Raw genomic sequence first — 20,457 nt, forward strand, 5'->3', positions numbered from 1 at the left:
AGCCAGATGAACTTTTTGGCCAATCCAACAGCTGTTCTGTGAGCCCCATTGAGTGACCCCTGGCTGCTCTGGCCTTCCCAGGTCCCCTCCCCACCTCCCCCAGACTTCTGGCAACCAGAAGGGTAATGCATAGCAGGGGTCTCCATCCTTGTAAAATTTTGTCTGTCACTGCGGCCTTCACCCGGGGGGCCACCCCTCTCCTAGTGGGTCGCCTGGTGAAGGTGATGGTGAATCAGTGAACAGTTTGTGCTCTGTTGATGCTCTTTCAGGAACAGCTTTTTGAGAATCTTGAGGAACAGGCACTAAAGGAGAGATCCTCCTCCTCACAGGTCATGTATTCTCCACGTCACTTCCTTAGGAGTTCGCTTTTCATCTACGCAGGTGGCCTGAGGTGACCTGCCTTTCATGGGCTGAGTTGGTAGAGAGTAATCAATGAAATAAGGGCTACAACTTACCACTCATTTGTATGAACTTCCCAGTTGTGCAACTAAACTCTCCCATTGTGACGAGACTTCAGGAGGCGAAGTGTTGCCTGGAACACAAAACCTGTTGCCTTGAAACTTCCACAACCCTAGTTTGGTCTCAGACTGGCTTTCTGGGCATAAGTTCCTCTTACCCTCAGTCCTCTGGGTTTTGCCTTTTTCTCTTTGAGTTGCATCCTTTCTTTATTCCTTTCCTCCAAGATTGTGGACCACTGTTTTTCAGTTTTCCTGAAACAGATTCACAAACTTCTTTCTGTTTTTTTTCAATGATGTGTATGGCTAGCAAAATATGGAAAACGTGGGAGCAACAAAGATTAGCAACACAGTCGCAAAGTTATAGCATTAAAAGTAATTTCAAAATGGTGGTCATAACTCTCCTTAGAGTTTAATCAATAGACTTCAGTTTTTTTGGTTTAACCCCAGAACTATGTCCCCCGTTCCCCATACTTAGAAGAGCTTCTGGTCTGTCATAGCGAAAGGGAAGTCGTTCAGTTGTGTTCGACTCTTTGCGACCCCATGGACTGTAGCCTACCAGGTTCCTCCATCCGTGGGATTCTCCAGGCAAGAATACTGGGGTGGGTTGCCATTTCCCTCTCCAGGAGATCTTCTCGACCCAGGGATTGAACCCGGGTCTCCCACATTGGAGGCAGACACTTTACCATCTGAGCCACCAGGGAAGAACACCTGGCATGTCATAGGTGTTCACTAAATGAATGAGTTAAATACTCTAGTATTTGAGAAAGCCAAAAGGGTGTGAGGCAGGATTATAAACATGAAAATCTTGCATTAAGATTGCTTTGCAAGCATCTTTGCTTCCCCTTACCTTCTAAATCCGTGTTGGAGAAAACCACTCCAGAGAAAGTGGATGGGGATTGTGTAAGAGCAAAGCCATCATCGATCAGATCCACACTCCAAGGAGTGGCTTGGGTTCTGCCTTGGAAGGTACCTTCATTCACCATTCAGCAGACCTGACTGAGAACCTGTAGATGGCAGGCGCGATTATAGGAGACAAAGGTGAGGAAAGACTGAGGAAGAATGCATGTGCAGTTACCCTTTCCAGGTTTGTGTAGGGAGGCCGCATGTTGAGCGCGTCACCATGAACTGGTTTGACGAGCGTTCCCCTAATTCGTGTCCACTTGGAGCCTCAGAATATGTTCTTATTTAGAAACAGGACCTTTGCAGGTGTAATTAGTTAGTGTGAGGGCATGCTAGATTAGGATGGGCCCTAAATTCACATGGCGGGTGTCCTTATAAAATGTCCACAAGAGAGAGAGAGATACACAGGGGGAGGGTGGCCACGTGAAGACGGAGGCAGAGATAAGAGTGATGCAGCCACAAGCCAAGGGACTCCAGGGGCTGCCGTCTGCCCCAAGGAGCCAGGGAGAAGCATGGAACATTCTTCGTCAGAGCTTTCAGAAAAACCCAGCTCTGCCAGCACCTCGCTTGTGGCCTTTCTGACCTCCAGAACTGGGAGAGGTTATGGTGGCTCTAGGAGATAAATATCCATTGTTCTGATTTCATACATATATCTGCTGACTGCAGTCCCCAGCTCTTGGTCAAACAGGACACAATGCCTCCCTCTCCACATTCCTCCCTGCCTTCATGACATCTCCAGTGGTTTTGTCCGTAAAACTCTCGAACGGTTGTTACGTCATTTTTAGTATAATTGCAATTGTGGAAAGTTACCAAAAGGGAAGGATAGAGGGCAAATTATGGGAAGACAGTCATGCGTTTTTGAAACGGGGTGGATTTGGGGTTTGACAGCACTGGAGGATGGAAGTTCCTGTCCACTCCACTGTCAACGGCGTAGGCGAAATTGTGCTACATTTCCTTATGTGGTGTTTATCCTCTGGCATTTTTGGGTCTGCTTGTGTTAAGAAATCTCTTCTTTACATATAAAAGTGCAGACTGTTTGAATTAGAAAGGACACTTCTGTTAGGGAAAGGAGACAACGAAAATGTGTCTGCTCCTGTACATTGAAGGTGATTTAGAGCCCTAATTGGCAAGTGACCATACTTTATTCAGTTCCTGGAAGATATGTGTCTTTTTTTTTTTTTTTTTTTAAATTATAGGGCATTCTTAGGCAGCAGCATTATTTTTTCCCTGTCACCCTAAATGCACAGTGCCTCACTGATATAGATCCATCTTCTTGGGTAATGTCAGAAACGTAAATGGAGAGGTACAAACTAACCGGAAATTGACACAGTGTTTTACATCACACATGGTCAATAGGAGAGATTCTGACGGTCTGTTCTCATTGTGTTAGCTGCTCAGTCATGTCCAGCTCTTTGTGACTTCATGGACTGTAGCCCACCAGGCTCCTCTGTCCATGGAATTTTCCAGGCAAGAATATCGGAGTGGGCTGCCATTCCCTTCTCCAGGGGATCTTCCCAACCCAGAGATCAAACGTGCATCAGATTCTTAACTGTCTGAGCCACCAGGGAAGCCCCAGTAGGAAACCGTTCTCATGATGAACATGCAAGCAACCAGCAGTTCTCTTTCAGAATGGAATTTAACACTCCTGTTTATGTTGGTCTAAGAATCTTATTTAGGATTTTGTTGAGGAGTCAAGCAGTGATTTGAGGTTACACTTGGTGTTTTAAGGCAGCAGCCTGATGTGATAGCTGTTCTCTTCTGAGCACATGTGCAAACCTATGTGCCTAACACTGTTGTTTAGAGCAAGAGCACAGAGAGGAGGTGACCAAGATTGGATTATGTCCGTGTTGTTACAATGAGGTGTGTGTGTTAGTTGCTCCGTTGTGTCCAACTCTTTGCAACCCCACGGACTGTAGCCCACCAGGCTCCTCTGTCCATGGAATTCTCCAGGCAAGAACACTGGAGTGGATTGCCATTCCCTTCTCCAGCAATGATGTATATGTGTTTCTAATTTGGGGGAGCACATAAACTTGTACTTCAGATTACTCTGGGTCTTGAAATTTTATCATTCTGAAAGTAATCAAAGCTGGTGTGAATGGCGAGCGTGACACGCAAGATTCACTTTTATTAGTGATGCTGATGTCATTTGTGTCAGTACACACGGGGCCAGCGCCCTCCGTGTTTTCTCTGTGAATGCAGGTTATTAAAAATATGGGAAGATTTAACTGTTCTCCCTGGGGAAGCTCAACAATTACTTGTAATAAAGCTGATACTTGATTCCTTTTAAGTCTGTGATAGTGAACTGATTGTTTTTTTGCTCACAGAAGGGTGCAAATCGAGTTTTCTTCTGAGGGAAACAGCAAGAAGGAACCTTAATCCTTTTGCAGACAGGGCCAGATTCAGGCAGATAATTGCCCTGTCATCAGGATGGCAGTTTGAGTTGCTCATGTTTTTTTGAAAACATCATGAAATGAGAACTTTTATATGCTGCTAGTGGGAGTATAAATTGGTACAACTGTTCTGGAAGGCAACTTAGCCATAAATTTTAAGCAAGAAATTTTTAAAAGTTTATATCATTATTATGAATTCCTAGGAACTGAATTACCTGAAGGAAATCAAATTTATTCATATGTGTGTTCAACTTATGAATAGTGCAATTTGTCCATCATAGTGCAAAATTGGAAACATCCTAAAGGGTCCAAAAGTGGTGAGTGGTTAAATTGTGATACTAAACGGGGATTCCTCGGTTGTCCAGTGGTTCAGACTCCGTGCTCTCACTGCTCAGGTCACAGATTCAGTCCCTGGCTGGGGAACTAAGATCCCACAAGCCACATGGTGTGGCCAAAAAAATTAAAAAATAAATTCTGGTACTAATATGCATCCATTAAAAGGATGCCTTCAAAGAATATCTAATAACACTGGAAATGCTTACAATATAATGGAAAATCAAAACCACACCAAAAAATACATGTATTGAGATTCCATTTTCATGAATGTGAACATGTGTGGGGGAAAAAAGAGTGGAGGGAAATAAATACTAAGACAGTGATTCTGTCTAGGGTTGGGGAGTGGTCTTTATTGATTTCAATAATTGTTTTTTTTTAATTTTATATAATAAGTTCTAAATGTCATGTAAATATGATACAGTTGAATGCACACTGTGCATGCTTCTCACGGTGAGCTGCAGCCTACACCAGTGGAACAACAGCCATTTGTGTTCCTGGTTATCCTGTTGGGCATTCTAGAAATACCACTCACTCACACCCCCTGGGGTAGGAGAGTTTGTTGGCCCTGTTGTTCCATGGGAGATGTTTTCCTCTGTTGGTTTACTATAATCCCAATCACTGACCTGATCAGCCCAGTGGAAATAGGGGGTCTGTGTCTTAGATTATATTACTTTTTGATTGAAATGCAACATGGATGGTACTATGATATTTGAGTTTTATCCTAAGTCAGTAACTCTGACGTCTCAGTAAGCTGTGCTGTCTGAGTTTGGCATCTGATCTACCCATTGGCTTAAATAAATTGATGAATGAAAGAGTGTTCAGAATGGACATCCTCTGAGCAGGAGCGTATGGCTCCATTCCTTACAGCCACAGGAAAGTAAGAATGGAGGAGGAGTCTAACCCCATTTCCTTTCCTACAGGTTGCCAGTGTGTTTTATAAGCCCATGATCCCACATGTGAGTTGTTTCTTATTTAAGTTGCTAGAACTTTCTTCAGATACTTCAAACAGAAACACTATATTATTGAAAGTATAGTCTTGGTGATGAGTAACAATATTTGACCCATAGCTTCTTTCTTTTGCCCCCCTAGAAGGGAGATTTTTTTTTCATCAAGAATGATAACAATATGATTCTTACATAGACCTAAAGGTACAGATTTCATGTGGAATAACTGTTATTCATTTACATTGATGCAGATATTTACTATTATGCATTTTATTAGTCTGGGTTCTGTGAGAAGTGGATGCCAAGGTGGGAACAGAAGTATGAGATTTGTTGGGTGAAATACCTGTGAGGGGAAACATGGAGGTAACTGAACAGGGAGGTTCTTCCATCTGGGGGAGCCATCAGATGGACATGCATGTCTGACCCCTCAGATGGACAGGAAAGGAGGGGACTGAGGTCTTGGACTGCAGTGCAGTTCTTGTAATATTTCAGCAAGTTCAGGGATAAGTCCTCGAGCTCGGATCCCCGGCTGAGGAGCACCATACCTGGCCTGGAGGGCCTGCTGGGTACCCAGCTGTGCTCAGTCATTGACTGGACACAACCTCAGGAGGTGTGGGTTCAGCACCAACAAGGCGATGGAACCAGAGGATGGAGCTGGAGCCCGTCAATTACGCACCCCCAGCAGCCAATCAGAGAGCTGCTTTCTCATGCCCATTATTTCTGGGAATAGATACTAAATGCTTTGCTGAACGTGTGCCTAATTGTGAAATACATTAAATCTAACTCCCTGGTAAAGGAAAACAAATGTTACATTTCTTAAAAAAATTTTTTTTTAATTTTATATTAGAATATGGTTGATGAGCAATGTTAGTTTCAGGTGTATAGCAAAGTGACTCAATTATAAATATGTATCCTTTTTTCAAATTATTTTCCCATTTAGGTTATTACAAAATAGAGTTCCCTAAGTTATATACAGCAGGTCCTTGTTGGTTATCTGTTTTAATTATAGCATTGTGTACATGTCCCTCCCAATCTATCGCCCCGCCCCCGACACCTCATTTTCCCCACTGGTGACCATATTCATTCTCTAAGTCTGTGAGTCTGTTTCTGTTTTGTAAATAAATTCATTTGTATCAATTTTGTAAGATTCTGCATATAAGTGATATGATATTTGTGTTTCTCTGCCTTACTTCACTTAGTATGATCATGTCCATGTCCCTCCATGTAGCTGTAAATGGCATCATTTCGTTCTTTTTAATGGCTGAGTAATATTCCATTATATATATATACACACCGTATGTTCTTTATCCATCCATTTGTCTTCTGTAAAGAGAGAAGACCAAGCTAATACTGTGATACATTTTCTTTATGGATATATCAATGTTATAAACCCTTTAAAAATGAAGTTATAAATTAAATGAAATGTAGAAACTAAGTTTGCAAAGTGCATGGTCATCAGAATGTGTGTCTCAGAATACAAAAAAAAATTGTGCTGGGCTTTGTGTAAAGAAGGCTGGGAGCTTAGGTCCTATTACTGATTCCTCAGACTTAGTCTTACAGGATAAAAAGGCTTTGGGGAAAAAAGGTCATAGTTGGCAACCACTTGGAATGTGATGCTTAGAGTGAGTCCCTTTCAAGATAAATAGCTCTCTGCATCTGTTATACATTCTGGGTTAGAAGTCTGGTAGAATATCAAGAAGATGAGCTGTGAGGTTATATTGGGTCTATAAGGCCAAATTGCTCTTACAGAAAGTTTTGATGTATCTTATTTTTAGGACCCAAACCTCCATGTTCTTGAAGCAGTTATTTTTTTTTCCCACTACATAAGAGTGTAATCAAAATCAGTGTCAGCTGTGAGCTGTCTTGCTGCCCTAGAGTGACCACCCTGGGGACCCCTGTCCGCCACTCCCATTTCTCCCCAGTCCCGGAGAGCAAGCCACCCCTCCCTTCCACAGGCAGACCCCTCACTTCCCCTGCTCTTCACCTTTCACAGTGTGAGGACTCTTGTTTCAAATCTTGGCAGTGGGGCTTTTGCAAATGAGATATAAAGTTGGATGTAGGTGTTAAGATTTCAAAGGGCCTTTGTTGACATGCTCTTTAAAATAGTGTATCTTTCTAGCTTATACTGGTAATTTAAAATATTACATGTTTATTCTTTTAAAGAGATGGAAAGTGGAAATGGGGACGAGAGGAATTAAAGAAGAAAATGACCTCAGAGAGAGGAGGCTGAGTACAGTGGACACATCAGCTTTGGCCTAAGGATGCTTTGTGTCCATCCCATCCTCCCACACCTGGCGTGGCCAGAGCTCAGGGCCCAGAGGCTGTGCTGCACCCTAAGGTTATCTCAAGGATGCAGTCATAGACACTGACCAAACCTCAGCTTTGTATGTAAATGAACCCTCAGAACATATGGGTTAGAGATGGCAAATTCAGGAAGAAGCCATGAGGATGGAGATCAGAAAACCAGGCTAAACTTGGAAGGCATGGTAGAGGTACTTTAGAGGAAGGTACGGTAGTTGGGTGGTGAGATTTTATCTTGTCTTATGGGGCAAGAATAGAGCTATTAAAGGTACTGAGCTAGACCAGATGATTGCAAAAACCAAGCTGCAGCTTTATTGAGATATAATTCACGTACCGTACAATTCACCCATTTAAAGGACACAATTCAGCAGGTTTTAGCATATACGCAGAGTGAATTTACAGAGTCTAACTCTTTACAGTGGTTAATTTTACATTTTCATCACCCTCCTACCCAAAGAAACTTGTATGCATTAACTATCACTCCACATTTCCTCCCTTTACCCCAGTCTTAGGCAGCCAGCCATCTATTTCACTTCTCTGTGGATTTGCCTATTCTCGGCACTTTGTATAAATGGAATCATACAGTGTGTGGCCACTGGGTCTGGCTTCTTTCACTTGGCGTAATGTTTCCAAGGTCTGTCCACACTGGAGCATTAGTAGTGCTTCATTGTTTTTTATTGAATTATTGAATATTCTGTTGGATGGACGTGTGTGTGTGTGAGTGTGCTGTGCTCAGCCATGTCCGACTCTTTGTGACCCCATGGACTGTAGCCTGCCAGGCTCCTCTGTCCAGGGAATTTTACAGGCAAGAATACTGGAGTGGGTTGCTATTTCCTCCTCCAGGGGATTTTCCCGGCCCAGGGATCAAACCCACATCTCCTGCATTGCAGGCAGATTCTTTACTGCTGAGCCTCCTGGGGAGGCCCTGGATGGACAAACATATCGTGTTTTATTTGCCCATCAGTTGATGAGAAAGAAAAATATGTCTACACACAGACTTGTACATACATGTTCAGAGCAACACTTCATAACAGCCTGAAAGGAATAATCCAAACACCCATCATCTGATGGATGGATAAATAAAATGTACTTATGTAACATTTGGGTTATTTGGGTTGTTCCTTTGGGGCTGTTACGAATAATGTTGCTTTGAACATGAATGTACAAGTTTATGTGTGGACACATCATGGGTACATACCTAGGAGTGGAATTGCTTGGTCATATGGTCACTCTATGTCTAACCTTTTGAGAAACTGGCAGACTGCTTTTCAAGCATCTGCACCATTTAAAATTCCCACCAGTAATGTATGAGGGTTCCAGTTCTCCGCCTTGTGGCCAAAACAACCTGTCTTTTTGATTCTGGTCATCCTGGTGCTTGCCAAGTGGTGTCTCATGGTTTTGATTTGCGTTTCTCTGATGACTGATGACAGCGAAACATCTTTTCATGTGCTTATATCTCTTCTTTAACATCAATGTCCATTCAGAGCCTTCTAAATTCAGGCCATCTAAACTGTCCATTCAGGCCATCTAAACTGGTTATTTTTGTCTTTTTAATTCGGAAGAGTCCGTTGTGTAGTCTAGTACAGGTTCCTTAGCAGATGTATGATTTTCACATATGTTTGTACATTCTGTGAAATGTCTTTTCACTTTTTCTTGATGGTGTGTGTCCTTTGAAGCACAAAAAATTTAAGTTTTAATGACAGCCATTTAATCCGTTTTCTTTCTCTTTGGTTGCTTGCGCTTTGGGTGTTATATCTAAGAAGCTGTTGCCACATTGAACGTCATGAAATTTTCTGCCGGTGTGTTCTTTTAAGAGTTTTGTAGTTTTACCTCTTCCATTTGGGCCTTTGAACCATTTTTAGTTACTTTCAGTATGCTTTTTATGTGGCTGTCCAGTTGTCCCATCACTATTTGCTGAAAAGACTGTTCTTGCCTCCATTGAACTATCTTGGCACCCTTGTTGACATGGGTGTCATTTCTTAAGCTTTTTTTTCCCCTCAAATTAAGATTGTTGCTATTTTAGGTCACAAAATGCTTTATTTACAGGAAGCTACATTTTACAAATGTGTTTCTTTTTTTTACTACGTGTACACGGAAGAATTGCTTTTAAATAGAACAAACCATGTTAGACCATATTAGGATGAAGAAGCCAACATATATACCCATCCAGGTTGTACCAGGGCACTGGATTGGGTGTTTCCCAGACAAGTGCTGCTTACGCTTAAATGTGCATTTGAATTCCATGGAGATCTTGTTAAAATTCAGGTTCTCATTTTATGGTCGGGGATGGAGCATAAGCTTCAGCGTTTCAGACAAGCTCCAGCAGATGCTGGCAGTGTTGCTTCTGGAACTTAGCTTCGAGTAAAAATGCAAGAGAGACTTTTCCCGGTGATCTTGCTGTTCACTTATTCTACTTATTCAAGGTGATTTGGAAGGGGAAAATTGTTTTGAATTCCATGGTTTTTGTATTTTACTTAATAACCATCAAGATGAGAAACTACCAGGGCCAGAGATGGAATAAACATTTTCTCCCGTGGCGATGTGGCCAGTCTTCATTATTTTCTATCTTCCTTTCAGGCCTCTGATGATTGTTACTCAGAAGATCACAACCTTGGCATTCCAAGTTCATGACGGTGAGAACAGCAGCCCTCCTTTTGGGTCTAAGAGTGAGCCTGACCTTCAGAGTTCTTCTTTTCCACTGTATACACAGCCTAAAGTTTAGACAAGGGCTGGCAGATCTTGTTATATCTTGTAAAAAAAAAATTTTTTTTTGCAACTCAGATTAATCATAGCTTTTTACTTTCCCAGCCGTGACCTACCATTCCATTTCTGAATCTGTAGCCTTTGCTGAAATATTTGCATCAAGAGCAGTAGGTTTTTGGTTTAGCTGTATGATGTTTTAAATTTCAGTTTAATTTTGTGGTACTCTCTGCCCTTGATTTCCAAATCTGTTAAGAAGAAATGGCATCCTTTTTCCTTTGGGCTCATCTCTGAGAAGCTCAGAAGGTAATAAAAGACGAAACAGCATTGGCTAGTTAAGTTACCTTTATTTTTGGCTTGGAAAATTATATAATGAGATTGGCCCGAACCTATAAAAAGCTGGCAAGAGGAAGAATCCTCTGGTTGTCTAAAAACTGAACATTTTCTTCACTTGGGCCCTTGCTGATAATGGCCAGAACGTGTGATTATTTCCAGTGTTACTACCGGTTCCAGGAAAGGAGGGTGGCATTTCCACGCAAGAGGAATATTTCAATATGGGCTTAAGAGAAGCAGGTGCGATTAGTAAGGATGTCTTCTTTGGGTTTGTAGGGCTCTAACAAATGGTTTCCGATTGTTGAAACTTCTTTATGTGTTGACAGATTGGGAAGATTTAGTCCCCACTAGCGAGTCTTCTTGTTTTTACTTAAAGCTTGAGAACTGGTTTGATTTCATTTTGACCCTGTTTATTCCCAGTTCATACTTGGTGATTAGTCATTCTCTAGAGAACTGAGTACTTTTATTCTGAGGATGGAGTCTTTCTACACTGACCAGCTATCCGAGTTTGCTCAGAATCCAAACGTTTCCCAGGACAGGAGATATTTAGTGCCCCAGTTGGCAAAGTCCTGGACAAAATGGTGAGAGTTGGTCAATATTTTTGTACCTGAAAAACATTTGATCGTGCTTATAGACTCATACTAGTGCCATAAGTCAATAAGCTAAAATCAGTTTAATTCCTGAGATTGCTGGAGTGGGTAGCCTCTGCCTTCTCCAGCAGATCTCCTGACCCAGGAATCAAACCTGGGTCTCCTGCATTGCAGGCGGATTCTTTATCAACTGATCTATCAGGGAAGCCCTCCTGAGACTGCCAGAGCTGGACTATTTGATGAGATCTTAGAAAAAAGTGAGTGTAATTTTGTTTAATCAACATTGCTTCTTGTTTTTGATTTTAATACATAGGCTTTTTGCCTAAATTTACTTTTTAAAGCGTTCTCAGTTTACCCTGTTTTTTGTTTTTAGAATATCCCTTACATGCTGCAAAATGTTTATTTGCCTTTTTTTCTTTCTTGTGTGTAGGAGGAACAAGTAAATTCCAGAAACACTCTGCCTTCTCTTAGGCATGTTTTTGAGTTGTGTTGGTGGTTGTTGACCGTAATCTGTCTTAGCTAAATATACAGTTTTAAAGTCGAATTCTTTTGCTTTTAAGATGACAGTTTGGTTTCCTTGACTGTAAGTTAACAGACGCATTTTCTAGGAGGCACAAGTGTGATTTGGTTGGGAGTTCTGGCATGGGTACGTTTTAAAAGAAGAAAAACCTCCTGATAATTCTTTGGTGTTTTCCCTGCATTCAGGGTTACATTTCCTTTTTTTTTTTTTTTTTCCCCTTTGGAAGAGGAAAGTGCCCTATTCCTTTCCCATTCCATTCCATTCTCAACGTGTACCAGGTGTGTGTACCCAGCATAATCTGGGTGGCAGTTAGGCGAGTGCAGGCCGCAAAGGCAGGCTTGTGTGTCTCATGTAGCAGGGAAAACCTATACAGCGTGGTAAGGAATATATGCAGTGTAGATCCCTGTTCATACTGGTGAATTAAATAAGGGTAACCTCCGAATCCTCCCCTCTTCCTAAGAACCTATAAAGACTTTCCTCCTCACTCATGTACTTATTGGCGGCTCTTTGATCCAGAGCACTTAAAAAAAAAAAAGGAAAACAGAGACTCTTTATGACTGATGAAATAAAAATGAATCATTTCTTTCAAAGGAGTTTTGATCAGCCTCTTTTAGGATGTAGTGATCTACTTCACTCGAAACCTCTTACTTCTAAATGTTTCTTTTCATAGGACTAGGTCGAAGGGCTGAAGATCTTTCCAGCGAGCAACATCGACTTGCTGTAAAGTAAGTTTGACGATATATTCTCGAGCCCTTTGGGCATCCGTATTCAGAGCTCTTCCTTGTTTATATGGATGTAATATTGTTTATGGAATGAAGCTACTTATGATGGACAATCGGTAGACTGGGTTGTCTTTGGCTTTTATAAGTGGTAAGCTACGATAACCTTGTTCATAGGTCATTTTAAATGGATTTGGGTGTAGTTGTGGGATAGGTTCCCTTGATTAAAGGGTCAGTGGCTCTGTAATTTTCTTAGTTTCCCAGGATTCTCCTTCACTGCGGTTGTTCTGTTTCTTCCAGGATTATTTTTATTGGGCATGTATCTGGAGTTGGGGGACATCCTCAAGAAACAGTCACTTACCTGTGCCCATCAGTATGATTATGCTGGCATGAAAAAAGATAGGATATAGTTTTGGAGAGAGAAATATGGGCTGGGCAAGAGGAGGAAGGAGGAAGCTAAAGTTTGAAGGTGGATTTTGGCCAATGTTATGTGAAGTAGAGAGGGGGTGGGCATCAGAGAGGAAGGGAGGCCGTGTAAAGAGGAGAATAGCACTGATAAGGCTGTAAAATGGCATGTGGGGGAGGGTGGTACAGCCATGGCGAAGAGTTCCTACCAGAGAGTTCAGTTCAGTCGCTCAGTGTCTGATTCTGCGACCCCATGGACTGCAGCACACCAGGCTTCCCTGTCCATCACCAACTCCTGGAGTTTACTCAAACTCACGTCCATTGAGTCGGTGATGCCATCCAACCATATCATCCTCTGTCGTCCCCTTCTCCTCCTGCCTTCAGTCTTTCCCAGCATCAGGGTCTTTTCCAATGAGTCAGTTCTTCGCATCAGGTGGCCAAAGTTTCGGAGTTTCAGCTTCAGCATCAGTCCTTCCAATGAATACCAGAATACCAGGGAGTAGCAGGAGATAACCGGGATGTATGAGAGAGGGTCCCCGCTTCATTCCTTCATTAAGGAATCGGGACTTGGAAGTGATGGAGACAGAACCACCGCAAGAGTCTCATGAACCAACTTCTTTGCTGAGCATCATAGCGGTGTAAACGCTAGAGGGCTAACCCTGTGAGGAATCCTTTTCCCACAACTCTGTCGTTAGAAGAGCATGCCCTTTGGTACTTATTTTTGCTCTCCAATGTTACGATTTTTAATGCAACTCTACTCAGACAATATCACAGCACTTCATTTATTTTTGGTTGTGAGGCATATGGGATGCTAGTTCCCGGACCAGGGATCAGACGCACACCCCCTGCATTGAAAGTGCGGAGTCTTAACCACTGGAGCCTGCCGTTAACACACTAGACACAGCTGGTCTCTGCAGAGTGTTTTCCTGCCGCCACCCTTGTCTGTTGGCCGGGACGTCATGCCCGGAGGCCAAAGCAGACAGGAGACAGCTACAGCAGTAGTTTGTGTGGCCTCTTCAAGCGGAAACCAGTTCCACCCATCATTTGTTTTGTATTTATTTTGGCAGTTGGGAGGGAGTTTTCCCATCTCACACCATCTCGACCAAGTCCCATTAGTCCGGATTCCCACCCTGCCTGATGTTTATTACCTTCATTTTCTCGGGTGGACAGACAGCTGAGGTTGCCCAGAAAGAATGTTTGTTCCCCAGCCTCAAGGCTGCCTTTATCCCGGTCTGGCCCTCCGCGTGTAGAGCTGCGGTTAGCCAGCAGAGGGCGCCATAGAGTGCCGTGCCGTCTCTGAGCCACTCGCCTCCTTCACTGCCTTTCAACTACATTTCACTCTTAGGTGGGTTTTTAAAGAAACGGAACAAAGAAAGAGCGTGTAGCATTTAACAAGCGACAGAGACAACACCTGTCTTTACAACGGGCGTATTTGCAGATATGAAAGAAAAATCAAAGACTGAAGACTCTTCAACTTTTCACTTTATTTTCGCAGAGCAAAACCCTCCTTTTTGGAATATGTGAGCTACCTTCTCAACTTCATGAGTGTCATAGCAGGCCCTTGTAACAATTTCAAGGATTATGTAGCCTTCATTGAGGGGAGACACACACACATGAAGTTGCTGGAAGTGAACTGGAAGGAAAAAGGCTTCCACAGTCTGCCAGAACCTTCTCCTACTGTAAGTTGTTCAGTGCCAAGTATTTATCCAGAGGTCTAGGAAGTAGAGCTTTGCTACTAGGGCTGTCACTTTTAATTGTTCTAATTAAAAATCCAAACAGTTTACCAGAAAGCTTGGCCCATAACTTTTCCCCCCTGTTTAAAATATCAACATTGGTATTTATTTGCAGGAGTTCTCCATGTTGGTGCAACAGGAATTTATTTCACAGAGAAGCTCATTGGCCTGAAATATTACAGCAATTAATCTACTTGCCAACCAGCCAGTATTTACTGCCTATGATGTACCTACAATTGTGTAGTTAACACCTTCAAATGTGTCTTTACGAATAGAAATTCATAGACAGCCAAAGGATACTATGTCATAAATGATGAAGAGGGAAAGAGTGGGAACCAGAATACATGTGCTTTTTATTGCAGAGCCTTACTATGGCAAGGGAAACCAGCTTTATCCTGGCATGCCTTATAGTCAGTAAGTTTCATCTTATTGACTTGTAGAAAGTTGAAGGTGTTTTTTTGAAATAATGTTTTAATTTGAAGTGTATTAATCTCAAATTAATCAACATGAGGATAACTCATTGAACTTTGCAAATCTGCTGAACATATCCAGATCAGATATCCTATATTTAAGAAAAATTTGTAATCAATGGAAGGAAGAGAAACATTGGAAAGGGAGAAATTGAGGATAATTTAAATATTTTTAAATGCCACTGTTAGGCAACATTAAGTATGTGAAAGTTTAAATGATTGATTAAGCATATGTTTTCTGAGAGTTTGACACAGTCAGGTCCTCTGCAGTTTATGGTGAATCAGAGACCTTTGTGGACAGAATCTAGGAGGGAGGTCACTGGCTGGGTGTCATCTGCGTAACCGCAGGTGCTTACACACAGGGTCTGTCACAGGAGTTCTGTGTCACATTATTTGGAAAATAATGGTATCAGAGAGTCTTCATGTTGCCCTCCAAGGAGACTTGCGTTTTTGTGCACAGAGAGCATGAAGCTCTGAAGTTGCATTTTGGCCAGAGACTTGTGGTTGTGAGGGGCTGGCGCGCACTAGTGGTGAACAGTTAGAAAAGCATGCTGTGCTCTACTGTGATGTGCCGGGAATCCGGCTCTGTGCCTAGCCCCTTGTAAACATTCCTGCGCTGAAACCCCAAGCCACCCTGTGAGGCAGGCGCTGTTACAAATAAAAGTAGTCTCTTTTATAAAGTTGGGGACTATAATTCTTTGGGTGTTAGCTGACATCTCCTGGATGTCAGGGGATCTGGGCAAAATGACTCCATCCAGGGGAACTGAAAACCTCAGTACATCTCAACCCCAGAGCAGACTGCATGGAAACCATCCAGAAAGGGTTTGTAAAGCTACCTGCCCACATCCTGGCTCAGACATGTAATCACGTGCCCAGAATCCTTCCTTATTAAGCCTCTGTGCTCCTTGCTGGTGACTCAGATCCATTTCCTTGGCTCTGCTGGCTGCAGGACCAACCAGGTGGCCAGTGGCTCTTTCTTTCTGATGGAAGATTGCCACCCTGTAATGTTACTGATTTTGCATGTGTTTGGGGGCTTCCCTAATGGCTCAGATGGTAAAGAATCTGCGTGCAACACAGGAGACCCGGGTCCAATCCCTGGGTCGGAAAGATCCCCTGGAGAAGGAAATGGCAACCTACTCCAGTATTCTTGCCTGGAGAACCCCATGGACAGAGGAGCCTGGTGGGCTATACGGTCCATGGGCTCTCAAAGAGTCGGCCCCAACTGAGCAAGTGGTCTCTCACTTGGGTAATAAAACCACCTGACCTTTGATGGTAGAATGTGCTGGTAAGAGTTTTCTTTTTTTTTTAGATCCATCCCTTCCTGGGGTGTCAGAGGCAAATCCTACGTCTAAATACAGCATGTATGCCCATCATCTGAAACTGTGCCCTGAGGAATAATGCCCTTTGCCTCTCCTTCTAGACACTATTACCACAGCAGCCATGGGGCAGCTTTATTCTTAGCATCCCTTTGCTGAAATTGTTTTCCACGCACCAGTGTCTTCTGAATAGTTACTTCATTCTTCTCCCCCATTTCCAGGGAGCCGTGATGCACAAACTGTGCGTGACCTTGGTATCTCTCCTTTTGTTTCTGACGCTGACGAAGACCTTCCCTGTCACCTCCCTGGTTGACGACTGGTTTGTTCATGAAGCAAACTTTCTGACCCGACTCTGCTACTTATACATTGTCATGCAAGCCTCCAAGCCCAAGTATTACTTTGCCTGGACCTTAGGTGAGTTTGCTGGAGGGCGCTGAATGCATGAGGAAAAAATGCTGCTTCTTGGAGGGCTTGGCCAGAGCAACATTTGGATCACTTAAACCAAAAAAAAAAAAAAAAAAAAGACCGGTGTGTAATGGAAGGCGGTTGAGCCAGGGGGACTCTGTACTTTCCAGGGTAACCCTCCTCTCAATTATCTGTGATAAGGAAAAAAGTCCTGGCTATTGTTTAAACCCAGTGTTATTAGCAGATGTCAGACCTTGGAAGCTGCTGCATCCACCCATTAAACTTGGCTATTTAGGGTAATGGAAAGTTAGGGGAAAATTCCAGAATGATCTGGCTTTCTTGTAATTTTTGTGGGTTGTCTGTAATACAGGATACACGTTGAATTTTACCCATACATGTGCTTATTTAGGTTGAACTTTTAAAGAAATAGTTGGTTAAGCTTTATGCTTTAGGAAGAAGCTGATTTCAAGTGATTTTTTTTTTAAGGTAGAAAGTTCAACTTAATTGGGCATTATCATACTTTTCTTTTTCCCCTGTGAGGTAACTTTAGTCAATATTAAGCTTTTATATCTTTTCCTTTTAAAGAGTTTTACACCAGAAAAGTTTAAACCTTTGCTAAGGTGAGCAATAAACCTTCTATTTACATACCAAGAATGGTAAAGTATTTTGATAAGGCATGGTAACCATAGGGAATATCTATTTTGCATTTGGAAGACTTTCAGGAGGGGAAGTTTAACACCTTAGCTGCAAGTGACCTGGGGGCCTGATGTCAGGAACAGTGACTTGGTTTATGAAATCAAGTAGATTATTAAACTTGGTTCCTAGATGACCATATTCCATAAGGGTGCGGCACTTAACTGAGTTCTCTCATTTCATACTCTTAAGTTTTTAGCACCCAGTTCAAGTTTATAACTACTGATTTATTCATTTATCATTTTTTTATTGTGGTAAAATAAACATAATGTAGAATTTGCCATTTTATCCACCATAGTGTACAACTTAATGGCATTAAGTTCGCTTACAACAATGCAACATAACCACCATCCATTTCCAGAACTCTCTCTGTCACCTGAAACAGAAACTCTATCCTTTCAACAGAGCAGTGATCCCTATTCCTCTTTCTTCCCTGCTTCTGGTCCAAATGATTTTTAAAGGTCACAGTGTTCAGAGACAAGTGCAGTCCAATGCAGAATTTATGTCGCACTTGACCACAGAGAGACGTAAGAGCTTTTCCAAAATTTGCTGTGTGGGAAAGTTTGTTCCCGGTCCCATTCAGTTTAACGCAAGGAGTTTTTGTTGAGTACCAGGCTCTGTGCTACGAGGAACTCAAAGTCGGACATCTCAGCCCTCATGGTCATTGCACTCAGTGGGGCCCCAGACACATATACCCACCAGGCAGTGCATACCCAGAGCTGCGGCAGTGACAGGATGGCAGAGGAGATGACGTGTACGGACTGGTCCTTGGGCGAGGCTCCCAGCTCCTTGTATCTGATTGCCTTTCCTGCCGATGCTTTACTGTTCAAGAGTCATTTCCTCAGTAGGTGGGCATTACTCCTCCTCTGGATGCAGCACCACTCAGAACACTGGGTGTGTTTTTCTACTGAAGTAGACTTTTCGCTTTGCTCCAACCTGGAGAGGGTGTGTGATAGAATCTCTCACTCCTTTCCTAATTTCTACTTCTTCGCTTTTCCTCCCTTTCTTCCCCCCTTCTCCCTCCCGTTCCTGCTCCCACATTCTGTACCCCAGGGCTTATGGGCTGGCTTCTGGACTAAATCGGCTCCTGATTTAAGGAGGAAAGAAAGGCCATTCCGTGGCCTCGTAGGGAAAGTCTAACAAGAGGTGGGTTGTACTGGCGGGAATCTGGGCGGGGAGGCGGTTGCAGGGCACAGGGGTGTCCGGCCTCACTCTGTCCTTTGTGGAGTGACCCCAGATATTTAGAGTAGAGAGATAACCCTTGCCATGGATTGCTTTCTCTGTGGACTTACCTCTGTCTTTTCTTCCCCACCAGCCTTTCTTCATTGTTTTTGGTAGCTTCAGTAGAAACGCTTCATTAATTTGCATGGCCTCAATTTGAAGTTTGTATTAGTTTAGATTGCATGGGCTGGTCTGAAATTAACCTTTGTATTATTTATAAGTAAAGATGCAATGAATAGTGTAACGGGGAATATTTAAACTGCTTAACCGAATAATTGTTTTATGCAGCTCCTTCAAACACCATTTACATATAATTGATGTACTAATTATACACAGTTATACATTTAATCCTTAAAGCTGGCCTCTCGATGACTCTCAGCTGACTTGCACTCTGTACGTCGAGTTCTAGTTACCGTTTCTATTGAAAGAATAGAGCTATTTTCTTTGGACTTAGCATATGAGGCTAGTGGTTTTTCTCCTACTAATTAGTACTAATTAGTGAGACTCAGTTATAGCCCAGGCTGTGTTCTAAAGATCACAGATGCCCAAATAGGGGTGTCCAATGAATTTATCTTCCGTTATGTTAGAGCCGTGTGCAATGCAAGTGAAGCCGGTTTTGGATTGGTGAACTTAGAGATTCTAACTGCTTTAAGGCAAGAACAGTCTTGGATAAAAGGTGGCAGGATGCACTAAGGGGGGAGCAGGGAATTCTGACCGTGTATAAATGTGGCAGTTCTGAGAGTCACCTCTTCTGGTTCTTCAGTTCAGTTCAGTCGCTCAGTCGTGTCCAACTCTTTGCGACCCCATGAATCACAGCACACTAGGCCTCCCTGTCCATCACCAACTCCCAGAGTTCACCCAGACTCACGTCCATCGAGTCAGTGATGCCATCCAGCCATCTCATCCTCTGTCGTCCCCTTCTCCTCCTGCCCCCAATCCCTCCCAGCATCAGGGTCTTTTCCAATCAGTCAACTCTTCACATGAGGTGGCCAAAGTACTGGAGTTTCAGCTTTAGCATCATTCCTTCCAAAGCAATCCCAGGGCTGATCTCCCTCAGAATGGACTGGTTGGATCTCCTTGCAGTCCAAGGGACTCTCAAGACGGCTCCTAGCCCCCAGGGATGGGGGAGCCTGATGGGAGGCCGTCTGTGGGGTCGCACAGAGTCGGACACGACTGAAGCAATTTGGCAGCAGCAGCAGCAGCCAATCAGGCTGGTGGAATCAGCCCTAGTGTTCAGAGTCTGGCACTGTTTACCACCTGAGCAATCTTTTCTTTTTTTTTTTTGATGTGGACCATTTTAATAGTTTTTATTGAGTTTGTTACAGTATCGCATCTGTTTTATCTTTTGGTTTTTTGACCTGAAGGCATGTGGGATCTTGGCTCCCCACCCGGGGAATCGAACCTACATTGGAAGGCGAAGTCTTAACCACTGGCCCACCAGGGAAGTCCTGCACACCTGGCGGGATTGAGTGATCTTAATGTTAACATCACTAAGCTTTAGACCTCTCACTAGCAAGATGGGGGTGGCAGTAATAATGATGATGGTGGCAGCTAACCATTCTTGAATGTTAACTTGGGCCAGGCCCTGTATTATGCACTCTACATATTTTCAATTCGGTCTAATCCTTTCAGCATCCCTTTAAAATAGGTACTGTTATAATATCTACTCATGAGAAGAGGTTCCTAGAAGTTGAGACAGCTCTCCCAAGGCTGTGAATTAACCCCGCTCCCAAGTAGAGAAAGGAACCCAGGAGATCACCGTTCCCACGACGATGGTAGTATGAACCACCATTTCCACACCATTGTGAGCACTAAATGAGAAATGTCTGTGGAATGCTTTACAGAATCCTGGGAAAATATTTAAGGATTCCGCCCCCCCCAAAAGAAAAAATTGTTATTCTTCTGTGTGTTTTAGATCTGAGGCTGGAGATAGGACAAGGCATGCCTGGATTGCTGTGCTGGTTGCAGCACCATCAGCCCGGGCCTCAAGAGTGCGTCCTCTCCTGGTTTTAATTCTGTCCTT

General features: G+C 43.0%; 1 protein-coding gene across 6 annotated transcripts in view; it reads left to right on the top strand.

The window, feature by feature from the left end:
* The window catches only part of MBOAT1 (membrane bound O-acyltransferase domain containing 1), a 110,819-nt gene that overhangs the window by 68,857 nt on the left and 21,505 nt on the right, over positions 1–20,457 (top strand). For all 6 annotated transcript variants that reach the window (NM_001192857.1, XM_024983699.2, XM_024983700.2 and 3 more), the window contains 4 exons: positions 9,907–9,962; positions 12,143–12,197; positions 14,092–14,275; positions 16,337–16,529. In NM_001192857.1, the coding sequence (NP_001179786.1) occupies positions 9,907–9,962; positions 12,143–12,197; positions 14,092–14,275; positions 16,337–16,529 (488 nt within the window). The remainder of the gene's footprint in view (positions 1–9,906; positions 9,963–12,142; positions 12,198–14,091; positions 14,276–16,336; positions 16,530–20,457) is intronic.

The sequence above is a fragment of the Bos taurus genome, chromosome 23, assembly GCF_002263795.3.
Source record: "Bos taurus isolate L1 Dominette 01449 registration number 42190680 breed Hereford chromosome 23, ARS-UCD2.0, whole genome shotgun sequence".
In the NCBI taxonomy this organism is placed as follows: domain Eukaryota; kingdom Metazoa; phylum Chordata; class Mammalia; order Artiodactyla; family Bovidae; genus Bos; species Bos taurus.